Source organism: Phodopus roborovskii, unplaced genomic scaffold (assembly GCF_943737965.1).
Source record: "Phodopus roborovskii unplaced genomic scaffold, PHOROB, whole genome shotgun sequence".
NCBI lineage: Eukaryota > Metazoa > Chordata > Mammalia > Rodentia > Cricetidae > Phodopus > Phodopus roborovskii.
This window is the reverse complement of record NW_026125052.1, coordinates 4,112,168-4,136,114: the sequence shown is the minus strand read 5'-3', so window position 1 is coordinate 4,136,114 and position 23,947 is coordinate 4,112,168. Positions and strand designations below refer to the sequence as shown.

Below are 23,947 nucleotides of genomic sequence, written 5' to 3'. Positions count from 1 at the left end.
AGGCAGCATACTAGGGAACTGTGGTTCCTGAGGAGAAAGAGACCCAGTTTACCTCAGCCAGATCGGAGGGGCTGCCTCAGGGCAGGATGGCCCCGGGGGGATTCAGAACGTGGAGTGTGCCTAGGTGATACACAGCCAAGTGGTTCCTGAGAACAGGGGGCTCACTCCATAGTCTTTCCTAACAGTCGAATTGCTGCTCTCTCCAAATAAAAATGATGGCGAGGGGTTTAGGTACAGTAACCAGAGCACACACATTCATTTTGTAATATAGTAGCATTGTTATGCCTTAAAAAAAAAAAAAAATGCACAAGGAAACGACCACGTTAGACGAGGCCCACGGTACCTGGCGGAAGGGAATAAAGAGAAGATGGAACAATTCTACATGCTTGCTGATCAGCTATGGTCTCCCAGACAATAAAGCAAAATGAATCTCACTTGAAAGGGGATAGAACCCTACAGAATAAATCCCATATGTAGTCAACACACCCAAATATGAGAGGGGCTCGGATAAGTACTGCAGTTTGTTTTTGTTATATGGCCCAGTGTGGGCTCAAACTTGCCTTCATCCTCCTGCCTTTAGCTCTGGAGTACTCTGCACAACAGATGAAGGGCTAGGAATCTAGTCCAGCGGTGGAGTGCTTTATCCAAGGCTAATAAACTAAAAAATAAAAAGAGCCAACAAAGCAGCACTAATATAGAGATTTTATTTAAACTGTATTGAGTTTTTACAGCACATTGCATGTTTGTCACAACGCAACTGCACAGTTTGGATTTTTGGCCACATCATGTCACTTACACCCACAACAGCTCTGAAAGGATGAACACAGCTGAGCCAGAAGCCCAGAGTCTCTCTCTCTAAGGCCATGCAGTTTGTTCACTGATGGGACAGTCCCTCAAAATAGTCACACAAAGTAGACAGATACAGTCTCCCAGGATGTTACCGATCCCCCTGAAAACAGAGTGAAGTGCAATGAAAGTCGGTATTTAAAAGCCACTTGTGACTGGCAGTCAATTTTAATGATTGAGAAAATGCTTAAAATATTTTTTATGTATCAGAGACAAATAGTTTGTCACTTTTTCATTGATCTTAGTAATTTCCCAGACAAAATCTCCATTATTCAGCTCCATTTAAATGAAAAAAAAAAAAAAAATCTGCTAGGCTGACCTAAATATGCCAAAACTTTTTAGGTTACATCCATGGCACATACACAAGGGGCACAGATGCTCTGCTGCCGAACTGGAGAAAAGGTCAGGACAGTGACTCCTAGTCTAACTGCAGGTCCTGGTTAGTTGGAATGAAAAAGATGTTTTCTAGAAAGCAACCTGACAGTAGCGGTGAGAAAGACAACTGCAGTAGTTTTAACACAGAGTAAGCATCTTTTCTTCTACACGAACGAATGAAGGAAAACAGATCGGAAGTCCTAGTGCTTTCACTGTAAGCCAGGGAGACTGTACCCGTCCCAACCACAGTACATGGCTATATTACTGTATCTTTTGGTTAAGTGCCACTGGTACATAGTAAGATGAAAAACAAAATCAAAATAAAACAAAATAAAATGTTTGGTCCAAATGGACACATCATCACTCCCAATTTTGGTATCAAGGCTTTCTTCTTTCTGTTTGGGTTCCATTGTTAAGTGCACAGAAATAGACAGCAGCATTTGTACTGAAACCCTCACATACCAAATAGCATATGCTAGGAGGTAAAAACCAAATGCTATATTCTACCCTCAAGGTGTCAAGTGTTCAGGATAAGAAGCAGTGTGACCCAGAGGAGGCAGCAGCCAAGGGAAAGAACACAGGGGAGCTGGGCAGTGGAGCAACAAAATCCTTTGCTTTATTTTCATGCCAGGGGAGGACCAAGGTGTAGCTCCCGTGTTAGCACCAGGACAACTAGGAAAAGTCAGGTGCAAAGGGCAGGGCACAATCAGCAGAATTTCACAAGGGTAATTTTGCTTTTCCCTTCTCACTCTTCACAGTGCGCACACACCTCAAGAGCAGCCACTGTGGAACAGAGTGACAACTGCCTTCACAGCTCAAAATAACTGATCTTTGCCAAGACTAAACATCACCAGAGCTTTCCTCTGTTTCCAAAAAAGTCTTAATCCTTAGAACCGTCCCTCTAAAAACTGGATATTCACTGATGCTGGCCAATGAGCCAGGTGGAAAATACATCAAAACCTCCATTTGTCAAACCAGTCTGTGAAGCAAACTCCAGAGGACAGTACTAATGCAACTAGAGGGAGCGCCTCTAAAAGACGGAGCCTTCATGCACAGACACAGAGCGCAGAGGTACAGAATAGAGTTCTTCTCAAATAGGATGGGAATTCCTATCTTGTATACTATGATCTGCTCTTTTCAAGGTGGAGGAGAGATGGGTCTCATTATCACTTGGAGTTTGGTTGTGAGTATGCCTTTCTATTGCTGTTTGGGCTTTGCACCAGGCAGTTCTTTATGAAATCATCATCTTGTGACCTCCAGGAGAGAGGCTGGAGTCACCAACTCTGGGTCTGGATCAGGACCATTACCCCAAAGTGAGGGTCACTCCAGCAGAAAAATCTCCTGCCAAATCCAAATTCCTCTGCTCCAGTCACATGGTGCCAAGGAGGTTTCTCAAGATGGTATCTTTGAGCTCTGTGTTCATGAGCCATACCAAGGAACCTTCCAGACTACACCTGAAGCAGATCCTCCTCCCTTCAAACCTGCTAAGAATGGACAGGTCCTCTCCTCTGGCATTCAGCTGGAAGCCGTAGCAATGGGTTTCTTCAGGTGCTGGCTCATGAGTTCCCTGGCACGAGACACTTGAATGTGTTCGTAACATGAGTTACAGACAAGAACTGGGTCATAGAGTTGCTGATCAGGAATGGGCAGCTTAAGGTGGCAGCATCCAGCACAGAATACATTCCCGCAATTTCTGCCAAAGTACAAAGAAGGAGGAACTAATCAGAAATATCAGTGTCCTGAGACTGAATCATAGTCTAAAAGGGTTCCCATAAATAAATAAAAAGCCTGGGAGTAAACAAAAATACTATTAAGGTATCTCCAATTTCAATTAATTTACTTTCATTCTATACATAGAACCCTATATTATGAGTAACAGTGAAATGCAAAATAAATAAATAAATAGAAAAAAAAAATCTTACCTGCAATGATGTCTTCGTTTGGCCAACCAGAATTCACAGTCACAGTTATAGCAGTGTGAGGCCATATGGTCTGGAACCCAGCGAGTCACCTACCAGAAGGCACAGGGGAAAATTCCAAGTCCACGTCCAAAAAGGAGAACAACAACATTGCAATCAGGAAAGTATCCCAGGAGAAAATGATCAGGATGGTCTTTATGACTGGCCATTACTTGCCTACAAGGATGGTATTTATCTGGAGCATAACGGTTTAGGCTATGGTGCATCCTCATCTCTGAGAAAAGTAACTCATTGGCTTGCATTAAGTATCTGCCATACACTGGCCTACACATACCTCAGTCTCCTTCTTATCAACGGGTTCCCAGCTGGCTTCTGAAAGGCAATCTTCACTGTGATCAGAGCCAAAGTCTTCAGTGTCACTGCTGTCTGACTCCTTTAAACACGTCTGCAGCACAGGCAAAGACAGCAACATCATTTCCTTCAGCGCCAGCACTTACCATTTATCAGGTCCTGTTCTAAGTATACTACACGCACAACTTTCCTTAATTCCTCACAGTAATAGTGAATTGTATTAGTATTATCCTCACTGTACAAAATAAAGAGACTAAGCCACAGAGACCCAGAGCTATTAAGTGGTAACGCTGATTTCTGATCTTAGTATTCTGGCTCAGAACCATCTGTTAACCAGTATGTGACAGCACAGCATCGAAAGACTGTATTTCTTGTTATACCCTAAGCTGAGTGTTGCTGAACCAGAAGCCAAATCTATCCTGTTTTCATAGATCAAGCTTTACTGGAACATAGCCATATTCACTCATTTACATATTCTCTGTGGCTTCTTTTGTGTTACCACAGCCACACAATAGTTGTCTTTCACAACCTAAAAATGTTTACCATCTGGCCTTTACAAGTAGAAGTTGGTTGAGTATTTAAAGCATCACCCTGGACAGTAAGAAGCTGTTAGTCCTGTCTATTCTATCAGCAGACAACTAGGAGCACGATAACTGATGGAAGGGGGACTGTCCATGTAGATGGCAAGGGCCAAGTCGACTCACAGAAGCTCAAGGATTGCAATTCCAGAGTCTAAGACAGCTAGGACAATAAAGCCTGGAACATTCTACTTATCCTTTACCTGGATTGCTTTAAAACATCCCAGCCAAGCCAGGAATAGAGGTGTACACCTTTAATCCTAGCATTTGGGAGGCAGAGGCAAGAGGATCTCAGTGAGATCAAGCTCAGCCTGGTCTACAAAGTGAGTTCCAGGACAGCCAGAGCTACATAGGGGAACCCTGTCTCAAATACATAAATAAAAATAGAGTACAGTGTCCTAACCAGCCTCCTATCTGGGTCTCACTTGCCTCATCAAAAGGTATTCAAGCTGCTGCTCCATCAATTCTCCAGTGTTAGCTCATTTACACTTCCTGTCTCTCTCAGTACCAGCACAAAAGTGTATGCAAGTGTATACATAGGTCCACATACACCCCCACCCTTTGTTAAGTCATACCAGCTGAAACACCCAATGCCTCCATGCTTCCAAACACGCCCTCTCCCTTTCACCATCTACCTTGCTAAATATCGCACATTCTTCAGCACTCAGCTTACTATCTTCTCAGGAGAGCCTTTCTTGACCTTTTTACTCCACTCTACCTCCATAACACCAGGTGCCTGCCCAATCTTAATGTTCAGAGCATCACTGTTTACTTGTCTCTTACCCTGAAGGGAATGCCTAATACAGGGGCACACAGACAGTACTCAACAAGAGACTACTGAATAGACAGAATGACAAATGGACAGGTGGCAGGTAGTAAATACTTACAAAGTCATCCTCATAGTCCATGGGTGGCTCTGCTGGAGGTGCACAGCAGTGACGGATGTCTAGCCTCATCTGAAGCTCTCGAACCTGTCGGCGTAGCTGTTCTACCTCTTGTTTGTACCCTGCTTCGATCTGCCGTAACCTATGTTGGATCACATCTGTGGGAAAGGGGAGTCCATCATCATCCAGGTAGAGAGGAGGCACAGGAGAAGGGCAGCTCAGGAGAGCAGGCTTTGTGCTGGAGACTTGCTTTGGATGACTGGACAACCACATCCGGTTGTTCTTTCCTCCTGGGCCTGTACAGTGTCCACCAGAATGGCTAGAACAGACAGGTGACTTCATCCCTTCTCGCTGAGCCCACTGGCCCCCAAAGCAGGGCCCTGCAGCTCGAATATGCTTATTGCTTGGCCTCTTGCTGCAACAGCCATAAGCAAGCAATCGCCGAGGAGTGGTCTCTCCACTCGGGAATGAAGTCATCATTCCTTGGAAGCTGTCCCAGTTCGACCCTAAAAATGAGAACTCACTGATCTGGCTCTGAGAAATAGGCTTTCGTGCCAACTCCAATGGCATTTTCCCAAAGCGTGGATTTTCTAATATCTGCCCATTCTTACTTCCTCTCTTGCCAGCATCTTCCTTCTTGTAGATCAGATCTGGCACCAAACTAGGCTGTTCCTGGTGGGAGATACTTGCCATAGACCCCATAGACCCAGGGGGATCGTGGCCGAGGAGGTCAGTATTTGGCTCTTGTGGAGTTTGGCTGGCAGCACTTGGTGGGCTGCAGAGGCTGCCCTGACTGTGGTCTACAGTATACCGTGTGGGCACAGCCTGCGTGGAATCTAGATGGGCTTGATGAGGAGTGCCTGGAAGGGATCCCTGGGAAGGCTCAGGAAAATCACAGGCTCCACCACACTTGCTGGAAACATTAGAGTGTACACTGACAGCTTCCTTTTCTGGACACTGTTCAGGTGGCTTCCCTAAGTCATCAGAAGTCCTCTGCTCCTCTTGGGCTGGAGGGCCTGGGGCCAGTATCTTAGTCTCTTCCAGGACCTTGATCTCAGATGTGTTACTCTTCATTTCCCAGGGCACAGAAGTATTAAGTAATTTATAACCGAGAGAACAGCTTTTGTGACCCTTGAAAGGTTTACTGCTCAAGTAGTCTTTCTGGCTGCCGGGCAGAGGAGGAGGAGGACCCACTTCTCCCACAGTCAGCTGTGGGCCTCCCACCCCAGAGTCCACAGAGCCTGTCTCTGCTCCATCGGGACTGCTGTGCCAGGGCTCCAGGCTGACTCTGCCCTCCTGACAGTGGTTATTCAGGTTAGGGTCACTGGAAGTACGAGTGAGGGGACTGCTTGTGTCACACGCTGAAAGAAGGTCATCCATGGATCTGGTTTTAGGTAACCTGGAATGACAAACATAAAAACTCCAGATCAGGAAATGGGAGACACTTCCAATGTACACAATTAGAGTAATATCAAAACCAATGTTGACATTTTTTTGTTTGTTTGTTTTTTGTTTTGTTTTGTTTTTGAGACAAGGTTTCTCTGTATTGCTTTGGAGACTGTTCTGGAACTAGCTCTATAGACCAGGCTGGACTAGAATTCACAAAGATCCACCTGCCTCTGCCTCCCAAGTGCTGTGATTAAAGGCGTGCACCACCAATGCCTGGCTCAATGTAGACATTTAATATTATAAATAGCTCAAGTTCACTGGGGGTCTACTCTGAACAAAGCTTAAGACACACTAATCTTCAAGAATGCTTATCTGGCTGGGTGATGGTAGTGCATGCGTTTGACTACAGCATTTGGGAGGCAGAGGCAAGCGGAGCTCTGTAAATTCAAGGCCAGCCTGGTCTACAGAGTGAGTTCCAGGACAGACTCCAAAGCTACTCAGAGAACCCCTGTCTCAAAAAACAAACAAACAAATAGAAGGAATGCTTATCTGTCCCCAGCTCTTGTAAATTCTCAACCTATACAATCTCCCAGGGCCATCAAAGATATGCCAATGCACCCTATCCCCTATAAAAAAAAATCTGTGCTGGACACTAAATTTAGGCTTTGTGCTTTCAAAACACAAGTTTTATCACTAAGTCACACCCTCAGGCCTTTTGATGATTCTAAGTCCACTACTGTAGCCAGTACCACACCTAAACCTCAAACCAGTGTCTCACTGTCTCCATCATAGTCAGATAAAAACCTACAGGTTTTGGAGCTTAAACACTAAAACTGGTTCTCATATTGATTAACTACCAAACAAACAAGCAAAACAAAACAAACAAAAACGCATTGTTTAACCTCTCAGGTACTTGGTTATCACCTCTACAGGATGCTAATGTTATACCTTAAGAAAGATGCCAGAAGGCTTCAGAATTTAGGCAACCAACCACAAACTTATGAAGAAGACATGACTCCTCAACACAAATTTTTGCAGACACTTAGTAGCAGTATGTCCCTCCAACTCTCCAAACCCCATGGAAACTTCTAGTAGATATCACTAAAAGAACTCAAGAAGCCCTCCTATTCACCAAATGGTGACAGGCATTTTCAAGAATGATTGTCCTGATTTTACTGCAGTATAAAATCTTTTGAGCAATAAAATTTAGGGAAATTGTGCAGGAAACAGATATTCCACTGGGCTCTTCTCAAATGCCTTATCTGCTCACACAGAAAATCCTCCAAAGGTCAAGCTACATTATAGCTCATTGTAAGTACTTAAGATATCTATTACATTATTTTCATATTTGATTTTATTTTTGTGATCAATTTTGTGTGTGGCAGGTGAGTGTGTACATGTTTGTGTGCCAGTGTCAACTTTGGGAGTCTTCCTCAATCAATTTCCAACTTATTTTTTTGAGACAAGTTCTCTCACTGAGCCTGAAGCTTGCCAATTTGGCTGGACTGGCTAATCAGCAAGCCTTAAGGAGCCTCCTGTCTTTGTGTCCCCAGAGCCAGGAAACAAGCACAAGGCACGAGCCTCTGCATTTGGAGTTGTACATGGTACTACAGCTCTAGCTCATGGCCAGGGCTCAAATCTCAGCCTTGGAACTTTTCAACTTAACTTCTCTGAGCCTCAGTTCCCTCATTTGTGGAAGAAAGATTAAAGTGACTACATCTTGAAGCCACAGTGAGATCTGAACAAATCATCCATATCAAAACATGATGCTTGGGGCTTTTAAAGCACAGTATTTGTTCACTTACTATTCACTCGTTTATCTCCCTCTACCAAAGTGCCTTGAGGTCAGGCCTTTGTGTCACTTGAATACCTAACACCTAGCACCTACAACAAGCTGGGTGTGCTGGCACATACTTTTAATCCCAGCACTCAGGAGGCAGAGTTCAAGGCCTACCTGGTCTACTGAGCTAGTTACAGGACAGCCAAGGTTAGACAAAGAAATCCTGTCTTGAAACCACTCTCCCCCCCCCCAAAAAAAAGAAATGAAAAAAAGAAATAAACAAATAAGCTTTAAGTTCACATCAGGATTCTACTAGCAGGATGCCAAAGGCCAGCAGGAGTCAATAATCACATGTACGTTACAGCATACATCATATATTGCTTCCGAGGTCCATCTAAAACCTACTAATTAAGGATGGCTGTAAGGCCTAAATAACTGTAGTGCTACCCCCCCCCCAACACACACACTTTTTTTTTTTTTTTTTTTTTGTGGAGCTGGGGACTAAACACATAGCCCTATGTATATGCTATATCACTGAGTTATGTGCCCATTCCAGTGTACTGTACTTTTAAAAAGTTACAACTGACTTTGTCTTTTCTTGCTTTATCTTTTATTACAGAAACTTTCAACTATACACAAGAGTGTAACTCCTACACACCCTTTGAAATTCAAATATCAACAGTGCCAGTCTTCATAGCTGATTCACATGTGCCCCAAAGGTTTAACCAATAATGATGGCTTTTGGGACTGGAGAGATGGCTCAGCAGTTAAGAGCACTGACTGTTCTTCCAGAGGACTCAAGTTCAATTCCCAGAACCCACATAACAGCTAACAACTGCCTCTAACTCCAAGATCTGACACTCTCACACAGACATGCAGGCAAAATAACAATGCAAATCAAATAAAGTAAATAAATTATTTTAAAAAATAATGCTGGCTTAGACCAACAGTTCTCAATCCCTTTGAAGGGGGTCAAATGGCCCTTTTGAAGGGATTGCTTACGACCATCAGAAAACAGATTATTTACATTATGATCACAGTAGCAAAATTATAGTTAAAAAGTAAAAAGGAAAATAATTTCATGGTTGGGAGGAAGTATTTTTTAAAGGGCTGTGGCATTAGGATGGTTGAAAACCACTGGTATAGACAATAATGCCTGAGGACTTAGAAGGAGAAATGGACTAAGCCAGCCCACATGGCCAAGTAAGACTACACAGAAAGCATAGAACTTTAACCAGGTATAAAACCATTTGTTGGACTGCAATAGAAGAAGAGAGGCAGGAGGAAGATGCTGTGGTCTGAGAAAAGGCATAAGAAGTCAGGACAGTTGTTACAGAAACATTTCCTCTTATACCCTTACATCAGTTAGTCTCTAAGTGCAGCTCTCTCTATCTCTCTCTATCTCAGGCTGCCTTGTGACACACCTCCTCTCTGCTAATCAACTGATACTTTAGTCTCAGCACAACACTGACTTTGAAATGATCAAAAAAGGGTGGAGAAGGCATACAAAGAACTCTTAACTTTGGACTACTCTAAGCCATGGAAAAATAAAGCAGGGCTGGGGATGTAACTAAGTGTGGAACACCGGCCTAGAGTGTACAAGGTTTGATTTCTAGCATCATAAAAAATATTAATTAGAAAAAAAAAAAAAAAAAAAAACCAGGCGCTTTATATGTGTTGTTATGGAATGACAGCCTGGCACAAAATGAGAACAACATGTAAAACAGTACACAAAAAACTGGGGAGTTGTTTTTAAAAACAAATGTGCTGTGCAGGCAGGAGTGGCTGCTTCATTCTTCAGTTCCTAGAGAGCCAGGAGAGCTTGCACCTGAGGGCCTGAGGTGTGTGTGATGTTTTTAAAGAGATAAACATCTGGACATACACCTACAAGTGTTAACAATATATACCTGTGGGGAAAAGAACCAGGAAGGAGGGAGACTTCATTTTCTTTTATACTGTTTGACATTATTTAAAAAAAAAAAAAAAAAGTATCATGGAGTACTAGTATAATTCAAGAAGTTACCCAGTCTCTTACCCCCAAATGATCATCCAGAAGAGATCTTTAGTGGCCTGATTTAAATTTGGCCTTTGAATGATAGAGAAAAGTCTACCCTCTGCTGGAATGCTTCTACAAGGTTGTTTCTGAGAACACTTTCTCTAGACTGTGTATCAGTGAACAGAAATCAGCAGCATCCCCACAAGCTGTTGTGTGAATAGTCCTTTCTCTTTCATTCTCCTCTCCCCTGCTTGGGTATATCACACCAGGTGACAGCAGCATCCAAAAGGAAGGCAAACAACTTGGTGAAGACCTTAAAAACAGCCTAGCCCCGAGTCTTGGGGCAAGAGTCTCCCTTAAATGATGCAAGAAGTTGTTTATAAATAGCTCATTGAAAAAGAGCATGGGATGGTAAGGTGGCTCAGTGGAAATGAGCCTAATGACCTAAGTACAATCCCCCAAACTCACACTGGGTGGAGAGAGAACCAACTCCTAGAAGCCATCCTCTACCTCCACATGCATGTCACGACATGTGCAAGCATGCAAGCACACACACCCCATCAAATAAATGTAAACAAATAGGAATCGTTGAGGTAGCCTCACAGTGGTGATACACATCTTTAATTCCAGCACTCAGGAGGCAGAGGGAGGTGGATCTGTGAGTTAGAGACCAGCCTATAGAGCTGGTTCTAGGAAAGCCAAGTCTACACAAAGAAATCCTGTCTTGAAAAATCAAAACAAAAAGAAGGAAGGAAGAAAGGAAGGGAGGGAGGAAGGAAGGAAGGGAGGGAGGAAGGAAGGAAGGGAGGGAGGAAGGAAGGAAGGGAAACAGAAGTTTGAGGTGAAATAGATTAAGAAGTAATTATTGCTTTCCTTGTGAAAACAAAGGAAACAAGAAAGATTTACCTGTCCAAAGAACGGCCAGAAAATTCCTGGCTCTGAGCCACTGGAGAAAGGTAAAGATCCATATTTTCCTCTCCAAGTGTGCATGGAGATGAGGCAGGCAGATACACAGCTGTCCAGAGGTGCAGGGCCCGGACATGACACACAGGATGCAGGACCTAGGGAAGCAGCCCAATGTTAGTGTTTTCCTTTCCTGAGCATGTGGCTCTACTTTCTTTTCACTGACACAGTCTCCTCTCCTCTCCCTATAGGATTTCCAGCAGGAAAAGGGCTCAACCTTACCATGTCCGAACCAGGTGTATAGAGGAAGTTATGAAAATTCTTGTTGCCAGCTCGCAGGAGTGCCCACACAGAGCATGTCCGTTTGTAGATATTCCGCTTCTCTCGCTCACAGGGGTTGTTGGCCAGGAATGTGCCATAGAGACAGGAGTATGTGTGTTGTACCAGTTTTACCTAGGAAGCCCAGACATCGTGAACCTGAGGGCCTCAGGATACCATTCTCCAACCCTGGCCACAGGCTTAAGGACTTACCAGAAATGCTTCATTGAATTCAAACAGGCAAGGGAACTGCTTAAGCAGCTGATGAACAGAATCAAGCCATTGGAGGAACACAGGACACTGTTCATTTTGGTCCTCTGCATTTTCCTGATGACCACAGCGATCTCCAAACTTGTGCCCAAAATCCAGCCAATCAGACTCCACTAACACTTGGAAACCCTGTAAAATGGCCAATCTCAGCACAAGGCAACTCTGGAAGGGCTGGGGACTAGCTTTCCAGGGGACCGTCCAAAGCTGGGAGCTGGCAGCCACAAAGAAGTCAAACCCGGGGAAAGGACTCAAAGGCACCAATGTCCTCTACTGAAACATTCCCAATACATACTTCTAGAAAGCCTGACACCATCCCTCTTCCCAATCCCTTCTCAGTACCTCCAGGGTCCGGTAATATGGGTCCAGCAATATTTTGGCCAGGGCTACAATCTGTGGCGTACGGTCCCAGCCGTCAGAGCAGTGCACCAACACAGGCCGGCCTTCCCGATCTACCGTATTAGCTACCAGCACAGCTGCTTTTAGCATCACGGACAAGTGCTGCAGCCATTTGGTACTCTCCAGTGCCGACAACCAGCTGTGCAAGAGCAGAGAGAAACAGAATCATCAAGGTTGGGGGCTACCACAACCAACTTCTTTACCTCCTCGGCTGCTCTACCCAACAAAAACCCCACCAAGGGCTGAAGCCAAGAAATCTAACCCTGACCTTTCTTGCCAAGAGATATCTAGCAGAAAGGTAGGAAAACGAGGCACAGAGATAAGTTCTTAGACTCAAAAGAGGAATTGCGAAGTATCACATGCATACTTCGTCACATTTCTCCCCAGTTCCCTATTTTCTATGGTAGGACAATGATTACGAAAGATTCCTACGGCCTATGGCCATGTCAAAGCGTCACCCAAGGAGTGGAAAAAGAGCTCTTGAAAGTGGTGCACTGCACTCAACCCTGCTCAGACACTGAAGTCTATGTAACTTCAAACCTCCCATCTCCCCCTCAGATGCCTAAGGATGTGCAGTGCTGGCCAAGGCATGAGACTGGAAGGGTGGTGGAATCTCAAAGAGAACACTTACTTGCTGGGATCTGGCATCTGGCTACACACGGCCCGAAGGTACTGGAAGCTGTTCCGGATGGCATGGATGTTGGCCATTCCCATAAATACAACCTCACAGTTAGGATAGTACTCTGTAGACAGGAGAGGAAAATGGAAACAGCCACTCAAGACAAGAGCAGTCCCAGTGGACAGAGCTCCCCTGGCAGGATAGAACATTCCAGAATGGCAACATAGTAAACATATTCTTAACTCTGAATTACCTCTGGATGCTCAAGTGCCACTACTCAAACAGTAACTGTAATGTTGATAGAAGCAGCACTCGGGATAAAGATACAAATTCTTCACAAATGTAGCTGCTCTGAGCCAACAATCTAAGCTAATCATCCTGACAACCTTGCAAGGTGTCAACCATCCTCATTTTACAGATGAGAAAACTTACAAGGTAACTGACTATTTACAATCATGGGGGCAGAGCCCTGGATCCAAGCAGATGGGTTCGGTTCTTTCAAATACTCAACCCCCTTCTTACCAAAGCTGCCTCAGACCAGTGACTACAGACACGAAGGGGTCACAATACCTTCACATTCACAGCCTCCACCCTTGGCCCGGTTAGCCACCGCTGCTGTGTAGGACCGTGCATCCAGGATCAGCAGTTTTTGAGGGGCTGCTGTACTTTCCACCCCAGAGCACGCAGTCAGAGATGAATCTAAATACACAGCAAGAAGACAACTCAGGCTCAGCCAGCCACTCAGTGTCATCCTAGCCTTGGGGCACTGCAGCTCAGAAGAAAGGACTAGTCTTTTCAGACGCTCAGACCTCCACCTCCCAAAAGGCAGGGATCCAGAGGCTCACGGGGGCCTAGAACTGGGGGGGGGGGGGGGAGGGGACTTGCAGCACCCATGCCTTACCAAAGTCAGTGTCACATGCCTCACTGGCATCATTAGTCCCGGTGCTGAGGGAGGCCCCACTGGCCCTTGTGCCTGGGTCTAAGGCGCAGGCTTTGGCAATGGACGTGACCAGGTACTCATCATCAGCATTGCGCCAGCCCCACCAGCTGATCTCAGGCTGGCTGCATCGGGCAATGGCAGCCCCGTTGCGCAGGTGTCTGACAAAACAGAAGAAACCATAATGCCCTTGGTATTCCAAGCCTCCAGAAGCTTACAGCAGAGACCTCATGGGGCCAGACCAAGGTTTTCAGAGCCAGCACAGGCTACCAGCATATCCAGGTCATGAAAACAGCAACCAAAAGCCTTAACATCTCTAGAGCACATTTTTCTGAAATAACTCCCGTATTCCCATTGTGATCTTGACTCATCAAACTTGCATAGCACCTGCTTGCTCCAGGTTCAAATATGCATCAAGAGAATAAGACTGAGTTAAGAACGTCTATCATTCTAAACCTCATGGTTACTGCCTATCTCAGTCTACTCAGTCTATTTTTATTTGTTGAGACAGGATCTCATTATATAGCCTTGGCTGGCCTGGAACATACAGTGTAGACCAGGCTGGCTTCAAATTCACATCAATCCACATGCCTCTGGCTCCAAAGTGCTGGAATTAAAAGGGTGTTCACTTACATTCTGACATAGGAATTGGCCAACTCTCCACTAAAGGAGCAGTCAAAACAGGATATGCCCACAGTCTTGAGAGAGCAAGAGAACGGCTAATAAAAAGGCACTTAGATACCTAGTGTGACCATATCTTTTAAAAAAAAGAAAAATCCTAACCTCATAAAATAAGGTATAGGCCTGATTTGGTCTTCAACTAGCTTGCCAACCTCTTAGTAAATACAGTATTTTACATATACACTAAGGGAGAAAAAAATCCCCAAACCAACAAACAAAACCAAATTTCTCTAAAGCTTTATCTTTGGGTGGGAGGGGGGGAAATCTGAGATTGTGCCTAAAGTTTTTTTTTTTTTTTTTTAAAGATTTATTTCTGTTTTTTGTTTGTTTGTTTTTGTTTTTTCTTTTCTTTTTTGGCTTTTCAAGATGAGAGTTTCTCTGTGTAACAGCCCTGGCTGTCCTGGAACTTGATTTGTAGATCATGCTAGCCCCAAACTCAGAGATCTGCTCCCTTTTGCCTCCCCAGTGCTGGGATTAAAGGTGTGTACCACCACTATCCAGCTATTTTTATTGATTTTTATATGTATAAGTGTTTTGCAGGAACATACATATATGTACCAGGTGTGTGCCTATGGAAGCCAGAGGGTGTCACATCCCTTGGAGTTACAGATGGTTGTGATCTGCAATGGGTGCTGAGAACTGAACCCAGGTCCTCTGCAAAAGCAAGTGCTCTTAACCACTGGACCATCTCTCTGGCCTTGAAAGTTCTTATTTTAAAATAATTTCATTTCCCAACAAGGTGCCAATTCCTCTCCACTGACTGCCCCAAACATGTTTTTGTTTTGTTTCCTTTTGGTTTTTTAAGGCAGGGTTTCTCAGTTTAATAGACCTGTCTGTACCTTTTAGACCAGGCTGGCCTCGAACTCTGATAATTCCCCTGCCTCTGCTGTTGGGATTAAAAGTGTGCGCCACCGCACCACAGGTTTTGATTCCTAGCCACATAAAAAGTGGCCTCCTACTTCCTGTTCCATACTGCCTCACCTGTACACGACAACAGGGATGCGTTTCCAAGATCGGAAGGAAGCCACATTTTCCAGCTCTTTATCTGTGATCCACACAGGAACCAGCAGCTTCTGGGGGTAACTAGGGCACAGCCTGAGAAAAGATGGGGGGAGGGTGTCTGGATCTAAATATGGGATAACAATCCCAGGGAAAGGCTTTGAGACAATAGGGACAACTTAAGCCCTCCCTCGTGGGACCAAGACGCTATGCCCACTACATTTAATCTAAACGTAGAGAAAGCGCAGGTATGGACTGCGTTATAGACCCAAGCACTGCACCCTCACTTGTAATTGCTGTTGATGTGTGAGACTCTCCACACGTTCTGCAGGTCAAAACCCATCCTGGCGAGCTCTGCCTCCTGTCGACATCGGATGTGTTCTCCTGTAACACAGCCCCCAGCCTGTCAGCTTCCCAGAGCACCGATATCCAGGGTGGTAGAGAGATGACAATCATGGGCTAAGCAGACTCCCCAAGAAAACAGCCTGGCCTCACCTGGCTGACACAGGTGGGTATGCTGATCCTCCTCGGTCAGCCCCAGGCACCAGGCATGGTAGGCAAAGGCAAAGAGATCCTCGGGCTTGGCAGGTCTTGCTGTGGCCCGGCTTAGCCTTGAGAGCCACTCTTGGCACTGCTTGAAAGTGGAGAAGTGGCACCTGCCAGGCAAGAAGCCACAGGCTAGGGTGAGGCAAAGGCTAGATACACCATGGGACCAAGAGTCAAAAAACACGGTCACAAAGACTGTGAAGAAAGGAACCTCCAAAGCAGCAGGTGAGGAAACATTTACCCTGGAGGTAGAGAAGACGACACTGGCCACCTAAGAGAAGTTGCCTCTTGTGACAATTCCCTTCCCAGGAGCGTCTACGTTTAGACACCCTTGTTCCCTCTGATGGGGTCTTTCCATGTCTCATAGCAGACCTTATGGCCACCCTATCAGCCAGTGGCCCCTCCCCACAAGGCACAAGTCTAGCTCTCGGCATTCGTATCTCCTTATTCTTTCTCCTTTGCTTAAGGTCTCCTCTGCTAGCCACACCTACCCAAGGTTTAAAGACGTTCCGTCCCACCTCTCCCTTGAAGGCTCCCCAGCCTACTCCACACCAGAAGTCTTTCCTCTCTTGACTACAAATGTGCCTGGGCTACGGAGTAGGAAGTTCTGACCAGCACACCGCCATGTTAAGTTTGCCTTAACCAACTTCATTTTCATAAAGGGAAAAAGTAGCATGGGTTCTCATGAGTCTGTCAGAGACCTCAGCACACGGCAGGCCCCCATCTGGGCTTCCTTCTCAATCCTGCATCAGCACAGTCTCCCTTTTCTTTCATAGCCAACTTACAGCAAGTCCTGCCATCTCAACCTTTAGAGCACAGCCAGTAGAAACGGTCCTAGGCAGGACATCATTGTCTCTCACCTGAGTCAACTATATCAGCCTCCTAACTAGTTGCTCAGCCTTGGCTTCTGTCCCCATTTTCTTCTACAGGGTTTCAACCTAACAGCCAGAGTAAGTCTACAAATTGCATGGCCCCTTTGCTCAAAACCCTCCCAGTATTTCTCAGTTCCCTCAAAGCCAACATCAGTCACTGCAGCCTCTGCCCTTGCTCTCCTGCCCTTATATCCAGCTACCCTCACCCATATGTGCTGCTCCCAGCCACATCAGCACCCTGCCATTCCTCTGCTATGAGGCACAGGGACACACCCACTTCAGAACCTTTGCACTCCACTCACCCTTTGGCATACCTTTCCCTCACATACCTGCTCAGTCACTTTCCTCAGGCCCTGACTCAAACACACATTATCTAGGCAACTTTCTCTGCTCACTTGTTTAAAGCTATAACCCTGCTAAAATCTTCCTTGGTTTTATTTTTAATTTTACACTTATCATTATTTAAAGTATTTCGCTTATTTATTGTTAGGACCTCCCCCAGTAGAATATAGATCTTTAGGGCAGGAATGTTTACGAGTTCTTTGCTGCATCTGCAGTACCTGAACTGTGTGGTACAGACTGTTACTTAAATGAGAGCTCTGTGCCAGACGCTGCCCCAGGTGCTCACATGCATTAACTCAAGTAATCCTCCTCCACGATGGCTCCATCAGCTAAACAGCATTCCCCATTTTATTTCAGGTCGTGACAGAATGGGTTAGCAAGTTGACCTTCCAACTAAGAACAGGGGACGGAACTGTCACCTTTTCCTCCAACAGGAAAAGTGAAGTGGCATCTTTCCTTACTTGCTCCAAAGGTACCCTGCAGTAGAGAGGGCTTCACAAGACTAGGATCAGAGAACGTGAATGAGGCCCCATTGTGCTCACCTCACCACTTTGGAGTCCTTGCAGGCAATGTGCAACTGGAACATATCCCGACTTTCCACGCTGTCAATCATCCGGAGGGGCACCTGCGCGTGGAAGAGCAAACTGAGGCTCAGATCCGCCCTAGTCTGGAAGGTGATGCACCAATGGAGAGAAGCCTGCATCTGTGCAGGCTCTGTTAAGGGCCTGGTAGCTATGCCCGGTGCTTCACACATGTAACCAGTTGACACCATAATAATCCTAAAGGCAGGGGATTTTATTCAATAAGGAGGACATCATCACTTGTCCAAGGTTACACAGAAGTGGTGGTGCAAGACAAAAGGCCAAATTTGCCTGGTTCCAAAGTCTACGCTCTTCTAATGATGCCACTGTTACCATCCTCTCCTACAAGTCTACACAGGGAGCTGGAGAGGTAGTTCAGTGGCTAGCACTTGCTGCTCTTGCAGAGGACCTGGGTTCAGTTCCCAGCACCAACACAATTGCTCACAACCTCCTGTAACTCTAGTTTGAGACCCTCATCTGGTCGCCTCAGGCTCTAGGCACACACATGGCCGGACAAACCTGTACACAGAGAAATAAAGCATGAAATACAAAAGCCATCAAGAAGGGAATCCCAACTGTTTTTAGAGATGTAATCAGGTAGAGAACTGGAACAATACGACTTTGAAGCACACCACTTTGGCGTGAGGAAAGCAAGATGAGAACTTACGTTGATGACAGAGTCTTTGAACTTGATATGCAGCCGGTAGTTAGAGATGGCAATGAGGGCATCAGCTGCCCGGCCCAGGAATTCCACTCCCTCACCCTGTAGCACTGTGAAGGGTACCTGTCAAAGGTCCGAGACACCCTCAGCTCAGAATCAAGTCTCTCCCGTGCTGTTATCTGCAGCCCCTATTCTCTATGAACCATGCAGAAAAAAGGTGGCTAACAAAGGAGAGTCATAAGGCACCTGTCCAGGAAAACTGCCTCTCCTTCTCTAAGGGCAAAGGCTCCAACAGTGCAAACTGACAAATGAACATACCCTCCCTTCAGAGGCCTAGAAGGAGGGTGCCAGAGCTCTTGTAGGTCCTCTGAAGATTTAGGAGTCTAGAGCACTAACTGGGCAGGAAGCCCCTCCCACCCTGAGCCTCCTGTTCCTCCTTACCTGAAGATTCTCCTCCTCCTTCACGAGTTCCTTGGGGGGGAACAGATCCTTGGCTTGGATATACTCCAGGCTGGGAGGCCCCTCCTCACCCTGCAGGGAGGCCATAACCTTGAGTTGCCAGACTCCACCTGGTTCCTGAAGCTCATTTACTCTCCTCCTCTACTAACAAACCTAGAGATACCCTCCTCATCACATACATCTCTTTCTGGTCCCTAGAGGAGGGAAAGGAGGCCTGGCTGGGCTGGAGACAGGGTGACATAGAGGGTGCTCAGGGGATCATGAGGTCAGCCAAGGAGGAGCTGGGAATCTGTACTGTTTGGAGAGACTTCTCCTGAGAACCAACATTGCAGAAACTATGTGTGGCAGAGAAGACTAAGGAAGACTCATGTCAAAATAATACAAGCGCAGGACTGGGAAAGAGACACCTGAGGAACAGGAGCCAGGTGTGGTAGCTGGCTGGAGAGAGAAAGGAAACCAGGTCCCTCCAGCCACTCAGGCATCAACCTGGTGGGTGGAGACAAAGGGGAGGTGGTTGGGGGGATTCAGTCCCATGCCTCTAGAGGGCCTTTGTGAATGCCTTCAAAAGGGAAGATGTGTTTTGGAGCTGAGCTTATCCTCCGACTGGGCTCAGCGCTGCTGACAAGCCCCCACTACCTGTCAAGTGCCAAGCAACCCGCCCTGCCTGCTGCTCTGAGGGGAATTCCTAAGGAATACCCACAGCAAGCAGAAGTCACTCAGCTCCCAACTACCAAGGGGGAAGAAAGGAGGGAATCCACGCTCAGGGAGGAAGCAGAAGACCCAAGGACAGCCAGGGGAGAGAAGAGGCCTGGCAGACACCTACTGGGGGGGGGGCTGGTGGGGGACACGACATCTGAGAGGACAGATGGGGGAAGCTGGGTAGGAGCATCAGCCAGAGGGGAGGAGGGGAAAACTCGGGATGATTCAGAGATACAGAACCCTGCAGAGGCAGGGAAGATGGAGAAGAGAGGCTGTCTGGGACACAGTCAAGGAGAAAAGACTGGTATGTCAGGTGAACGATGGAGTGTGTGAGGGGGAGGGGACTGGAGACCTAGAGACAGCTCACAAACATCCAAGCTCCTCGTTCAGCCCCCTAACATCCCACACAACCTACTAGGCACAACCTACATTCCTTAAGCAAGGATGTAGCGGGTGGGACCAAGATGGAGAGGAGAGGTAATGGGATGTACCCCTGCAGGGCGGGGCCTGAAAATCTGCAGTCAAGGGCAGTGGCTGCAGAGCAGAAAGAATCACAGAAATTTTCATCCCCGGCTTCTACAATCCCCAGTACCCGCTTTCTTGAAGCAAGTCTGAGAGAGAAAAGAGCTAACCCATCTCCCCTGCCCCTAAGGTTTGGTTGGGGTCGTGCGGGGGTCCTTGGGCGGGGCTGTGGGTATAGCATGCGTTGAGCACTCCTCCAACCCGAGCCCCAGGCCTTGGCAGGACAGGCCTGACACTTACGAAGCAGCTAAGCATGGAGCAGGAGACACGGGCGGTCAGGCTCATGGTCGCGGGCTGTCTGGGCCAGCGCACATGTCCCCGGAGCTGCTGCGCTGCCCGCCAGCACCGGACGCCCGCTGCATCCCGGCTGCGGGGCCCGCCTGATGCAGCCACAGCCAGAACCCAGCCTCTGCTCTCGCGCGCCTCTCCCCTCCACTCCACAATGGAGCGGGCCCGGCTCCGCCCTCAGGCAAGAGCGCGGAAGGGAGGGGAGCCCAGGGACAGGAGCGACCAGGACGCCGCCAGGGAGGTGGAGGCGGAGACGGAGCCGCTATCGGAGCCCCGCCCACCGCCCTGGCTCCTCCCGCCCCGCAGCCCCAGGGCGACTGGGGGCGACAAACCCCGGGATCTCTAGGGGCATTCTAGAGTGGGCAGAGGAACCGCCCTGGGACCGCTCAGAAAGGGGAAGCGAGTCCTCCCACATCTTTTCATTTCCCATTTTTCCAGGTGTGCTACCCTACACCCTTGTCACACAATGTTTCCCACCCTCTTCCCTCCTCTCAGAGCTCCCTCTAACCTTGCTGCAGATCCCAAGATGGAGCCCATCCCATGTTCTTTACAGCCCCAAGCCTGCCTTCTTTCCCTCGGAACCCATGCTCTGTTCACTGGTCTCCTCCCTACCCTGCTTTCACTAAACTCCTCTAGTCCTCTAAAAAGACGTTATCTTAGTGGCCATCTCGCATCTCTAAGGGAATCCCTTTTTTATTCCTCCCCGGCCCTTCTCTTTTAGTCCCACCTCTCCTTTGATTCACATGCCCTGGAAAATGGAAATGAAATCCTTCTGAAAGATCTCCTTAGTCTGAGAGAATAAATGGCAATATGCAGCTATAGAAAAACAAAACTCAAAAGCCCAGAGTAGAAAGAATGAATGGAGCTGGGTGGTAGTGAGCAAGGAAGGAGTAGTGAGTGATAAGGGGCTTAGTGTTTCCAAAAGGAGCGGGAGGAGCTTGCGACAACTCCTAACTTCCTAACCCTGTTAACTTCCAGAAACGAGGGCTTTGTTTGAGGGGGACAGGGATGAAAAGAAAAACCTGACATTTTTATTAAGTACAATAAAGCTGAGCCGTGGCAAACATTACCCTAACACTCCACGAATTAACCCCCCATCCTGCTTCACTGATGAGTCTTCAGAGAAAGAGTGAAATTCACCTGGTATTACGAGGTAAGCAGATGGGGCTGCCCTGAAGAGCAGATTCTTTTCAGTACCACCAAAGGGAAAAAGGAGATGAGCTATCGGTTGGTGGGAGCTGGATCAGTGGTAGGCTTTTTGAAAAGACCCTGGCCTAACTGAATTCATTAACCTGTGACCCCTGAAAGAAACTGAAGAGATGCAGCCAAAGGGTGAGTCTTGTCTGGAAAAGGCTGCCCACACCTCTTCCTTGTCTTACTGATGGAGCCCTTGCTCTTCAGAATTAAGGAATTCCCTCAATTTGAGAATTTCTCAGGGATTTCATGCACCATCCCTAATGATACTCTGGTCACCTTTAGAATGCTGTCCTAGAAGATAATCAGTAAGCTGTCATCTGTAGGAGCTTAATAGATAGCACCCGGGAGCTGGGTAAGGACTACAATTTGGTGGAGTCAGTCTGGCACAACATCAACAATATATTCATGATACTCACCAGGGATCTTTTTTTTTTTTTTAAAGACTTGAGGTCTTTCTATATAGTCCAAGAACTCACTACATAGACCTGGCTGACCTTGAATTCACAGAGATTCACCCACCTCTGCCCCCAAGTGCTGGGTTAAAAGCCTGTGCTACCATGCCCTAAAGTTCAGGGACCTTAAGATAAGAAAAACTTTTTCCTTTTAAACCAGAATAGGAAGAGTTTTCGCCAAGGACCCATGATAAAACACCTAACAGAAAAGAGCTGAGAGTCACTGAGCCAAGGGGCGTTTACCGCCTAATTTGTTTCAACCCTAAGAAACCATAAGCTAGATACATAGCTCAGTGTTAAGAGTACTTCCCTACCATTCGCAAGGCCCAACACCGCATTCACTCATAGTACTAGCATTATAGGAGACGGGAGGCAGAAGGGTTGCCACAAGTTCAAGGCCAGCATGGGCTACATTTCTAATACCAGGCTAGCCAAGGCTTTAGAGGAAGAATCTATCTCAAAACAACACCCACACCACCAACAACAACAAAAGAAACAACTTGTCAGGTCCGGTGAACCTGTTTAGGAAGTGAAGAGTACCCTGGAGCACTAGGACCAAGTGGGAGGTGGGCCAGCTTCTCAGAGATAGACTCAGATTGTACACAGTGGTATGAGGAAATTGAAGTACTCACCATTCTACCTTGGCGAGGGTCCTGGCTGCCTGCTTGTCACTAAAAGAGACAGAACACAAGAGTAAAGTGCACCATTAACATCACCACGGGATCAACAAATGTCACAGGTTTACTCCTCTACAACTCCTTTTCCTGTCACTGAGGACCGACCCAGCCTCTCAACAAGGCACCACACCAATCAGGCAATGGGAGGAGCAGCATGTTGCTCTGGCTCAGTGTGAAGTCCATCACTAAAGTGACCCTGCGCCGTGTGAAGTCCACCACTAAGAGTCAGGAGCAGGAGTATCACCCACATTTTCTCAGCAGAACTCAATCGTTCTGACTGCACACCCAGACGTGGAGCACGCCACACCCTGCTCTTTACAAAAGAGAAGAAATGCCAAAAACTGCCCAATTGGGACTCACTTTTAGCCCTAGTAGGGCATAAATCCACAGGGCTGTTCGGCCATTCTCTGAGTCTAGGAGTAGCACCCACCTGACCTGTTACTGGGGGCAGAGTCCAGAGCAGAGGACAAGAGGGAGAGGACCACAACCTGTGATAAATGAGCAGCAGGATTGGCCCGGTCCTGTTGAGCATACTTGAGACCAAGTAGATGAAGGTTATAGGGAGGAGTCCACACTACAAGAGCGCAATCAGGCCAGCCCGGCCAGAGAGTCAACATCTGTCAAATGGGTCGATCTAACAAGTATTTCAAGTTAAGGCCTCCTGGCCCACTTAGGGAGCCAGGCCTGAGTTTCACTGATACTCCTTCATCTTTGGTGTGGTCGGGGGTTGTGCAGCAGAGTCCCACAGGAGGATACAGCGATTAAAGCCTCCATTGTGATCCTGCCAACCTTCCCTCCCTCACGGGGGAGCCCGCAAGCGGCCAGCCGGAGGTGCTGCCTCACGGCTCACTGGCACGCAGCCTGAAAAACGGAGAGAGGAAGGGAGCGACGAGGACCAGGCCTAGGAGGCCCAAGGTTTCCTCAATTAGGGAATCCGGTCTTGGGGTAGGGGGACGGGCCAGGCTGGCAGGAGATCCCAGGTGCCCAGGTTCTAGGGGCGGAGCTAAGGACTCGGAGGCGGGGCCCCAAATGACAGAGGGCGGGACTCAAGAGAGCCGGTGAGGGCCGGGCAGGACTTGGTCGTTGTGGTTCCCAAGCTGGCAGTGCACGGGGTACAGTGACTCACCCAGGCGGCGTCCGCCCGACCCTCCAAAGCCGCGCTCTCACCACTTCCGTCTCCCACAGCTGCCGAGGCCGCGCAGCTCGAACCCCACCACGGTCCCTTCTCCCCAACCAATCGTAACTCTAGCCTGTACCCGCCCTGGCCAATGGCCACACGAAGTTCCGCCCTGCCTTACCACGCAGCCGCCGCCCTCACTCTCCACGCTGCTCACTGGTCCAGTGGGCAGACGCCCTCTCAGCCTGGAACCTATCCGGCACCCAGAGACCAGACAGTACCTGGAGGGAGGA

General features: G+C 47.4%; 1 protein-coding gene across 4 annotated transcripts; it reads right to left on the bottom strand.

The window, feature by feature from the left end:
* Positions 1-688: 688 nt before the first annotated feature.
* Positions 689-23,784, bottom strand: Mtmr4 (myotubularin related protein 4). 4 transcript variants are annotated; one of them, XM_051189769.1, is made up of 19 exons: positions 23,664-23,784; positions 22,493-22,531; positions 18,685-18,774; positions 18,250-18,366; positions 17,544-17,626; positions 15,737-15,897; positions 15,529-15,625; positions 15,224-15,337; positions 13,526-13,722; positions 13,195-13,323; positions 12,637-12,748; positions 11,949-12,144; positions 11,553-11,738; positions 11,304-11,474; positions 11,025-11,179; positions 4,957-6,352; positions 3,475-3,585; positions 3,144-3,232; positions 689-2,914 (listed from the first exon to the last, which is right to left on the bottom strand). In XM_051189769.1, the coding sequence occupies exons 2-19, from the start codon at positions 22,493-22,495 to the stop codon at positions 2,737-2,739; spliced, it is 3,585 nt and encodes a 1,194-aa protein (XP_051045726.1). In that variant the 5' UTR covers positions 22,496-22,531; positions 23,664-23,784; the 3' UTR covers positions 689-2,736. The 4 variants fall into 4 exon arrangements, with proteins under 4 accessions (XP_051045726.1, XP_051045809.1, XP_051045893.1 ...); XM_051189852.1 differs by lacking the exon at positions 23,664-23,784 and adding an exon at positions 22,968-23,401; XM_051189936.1 differs by lacking the exon at positions 23,664-23,784 and adding an exon at positions 23,026-23,387.
* Between the last annotated feature and the right edge of the window lie 163 nt (positions 23,785-23,947).

Coding starts and splice junctions, on each gene's coding strand:
- Mtmr4 (XM_051189683.1), bottom strand. CDS start 20,208: ATGAGCCTGACCGCCCGTGTCTCCTGCTCCATGCTTAGCTGCTTC. Junction 6,353..11,024: donor TCTGGCCGTTCTTTGGACAG/GTAAATCTTTCT, acceptor TTGTCATTCCAG/GTTACCTAAAACCAGATCCA. Junction 3,586..4,956: donor TGGACTATGAGGATGACTTT/GTAAGTATTTAC, acceptor CCTGTGCTGCAG/ACGTGTTTAAAGGAGTCAGA.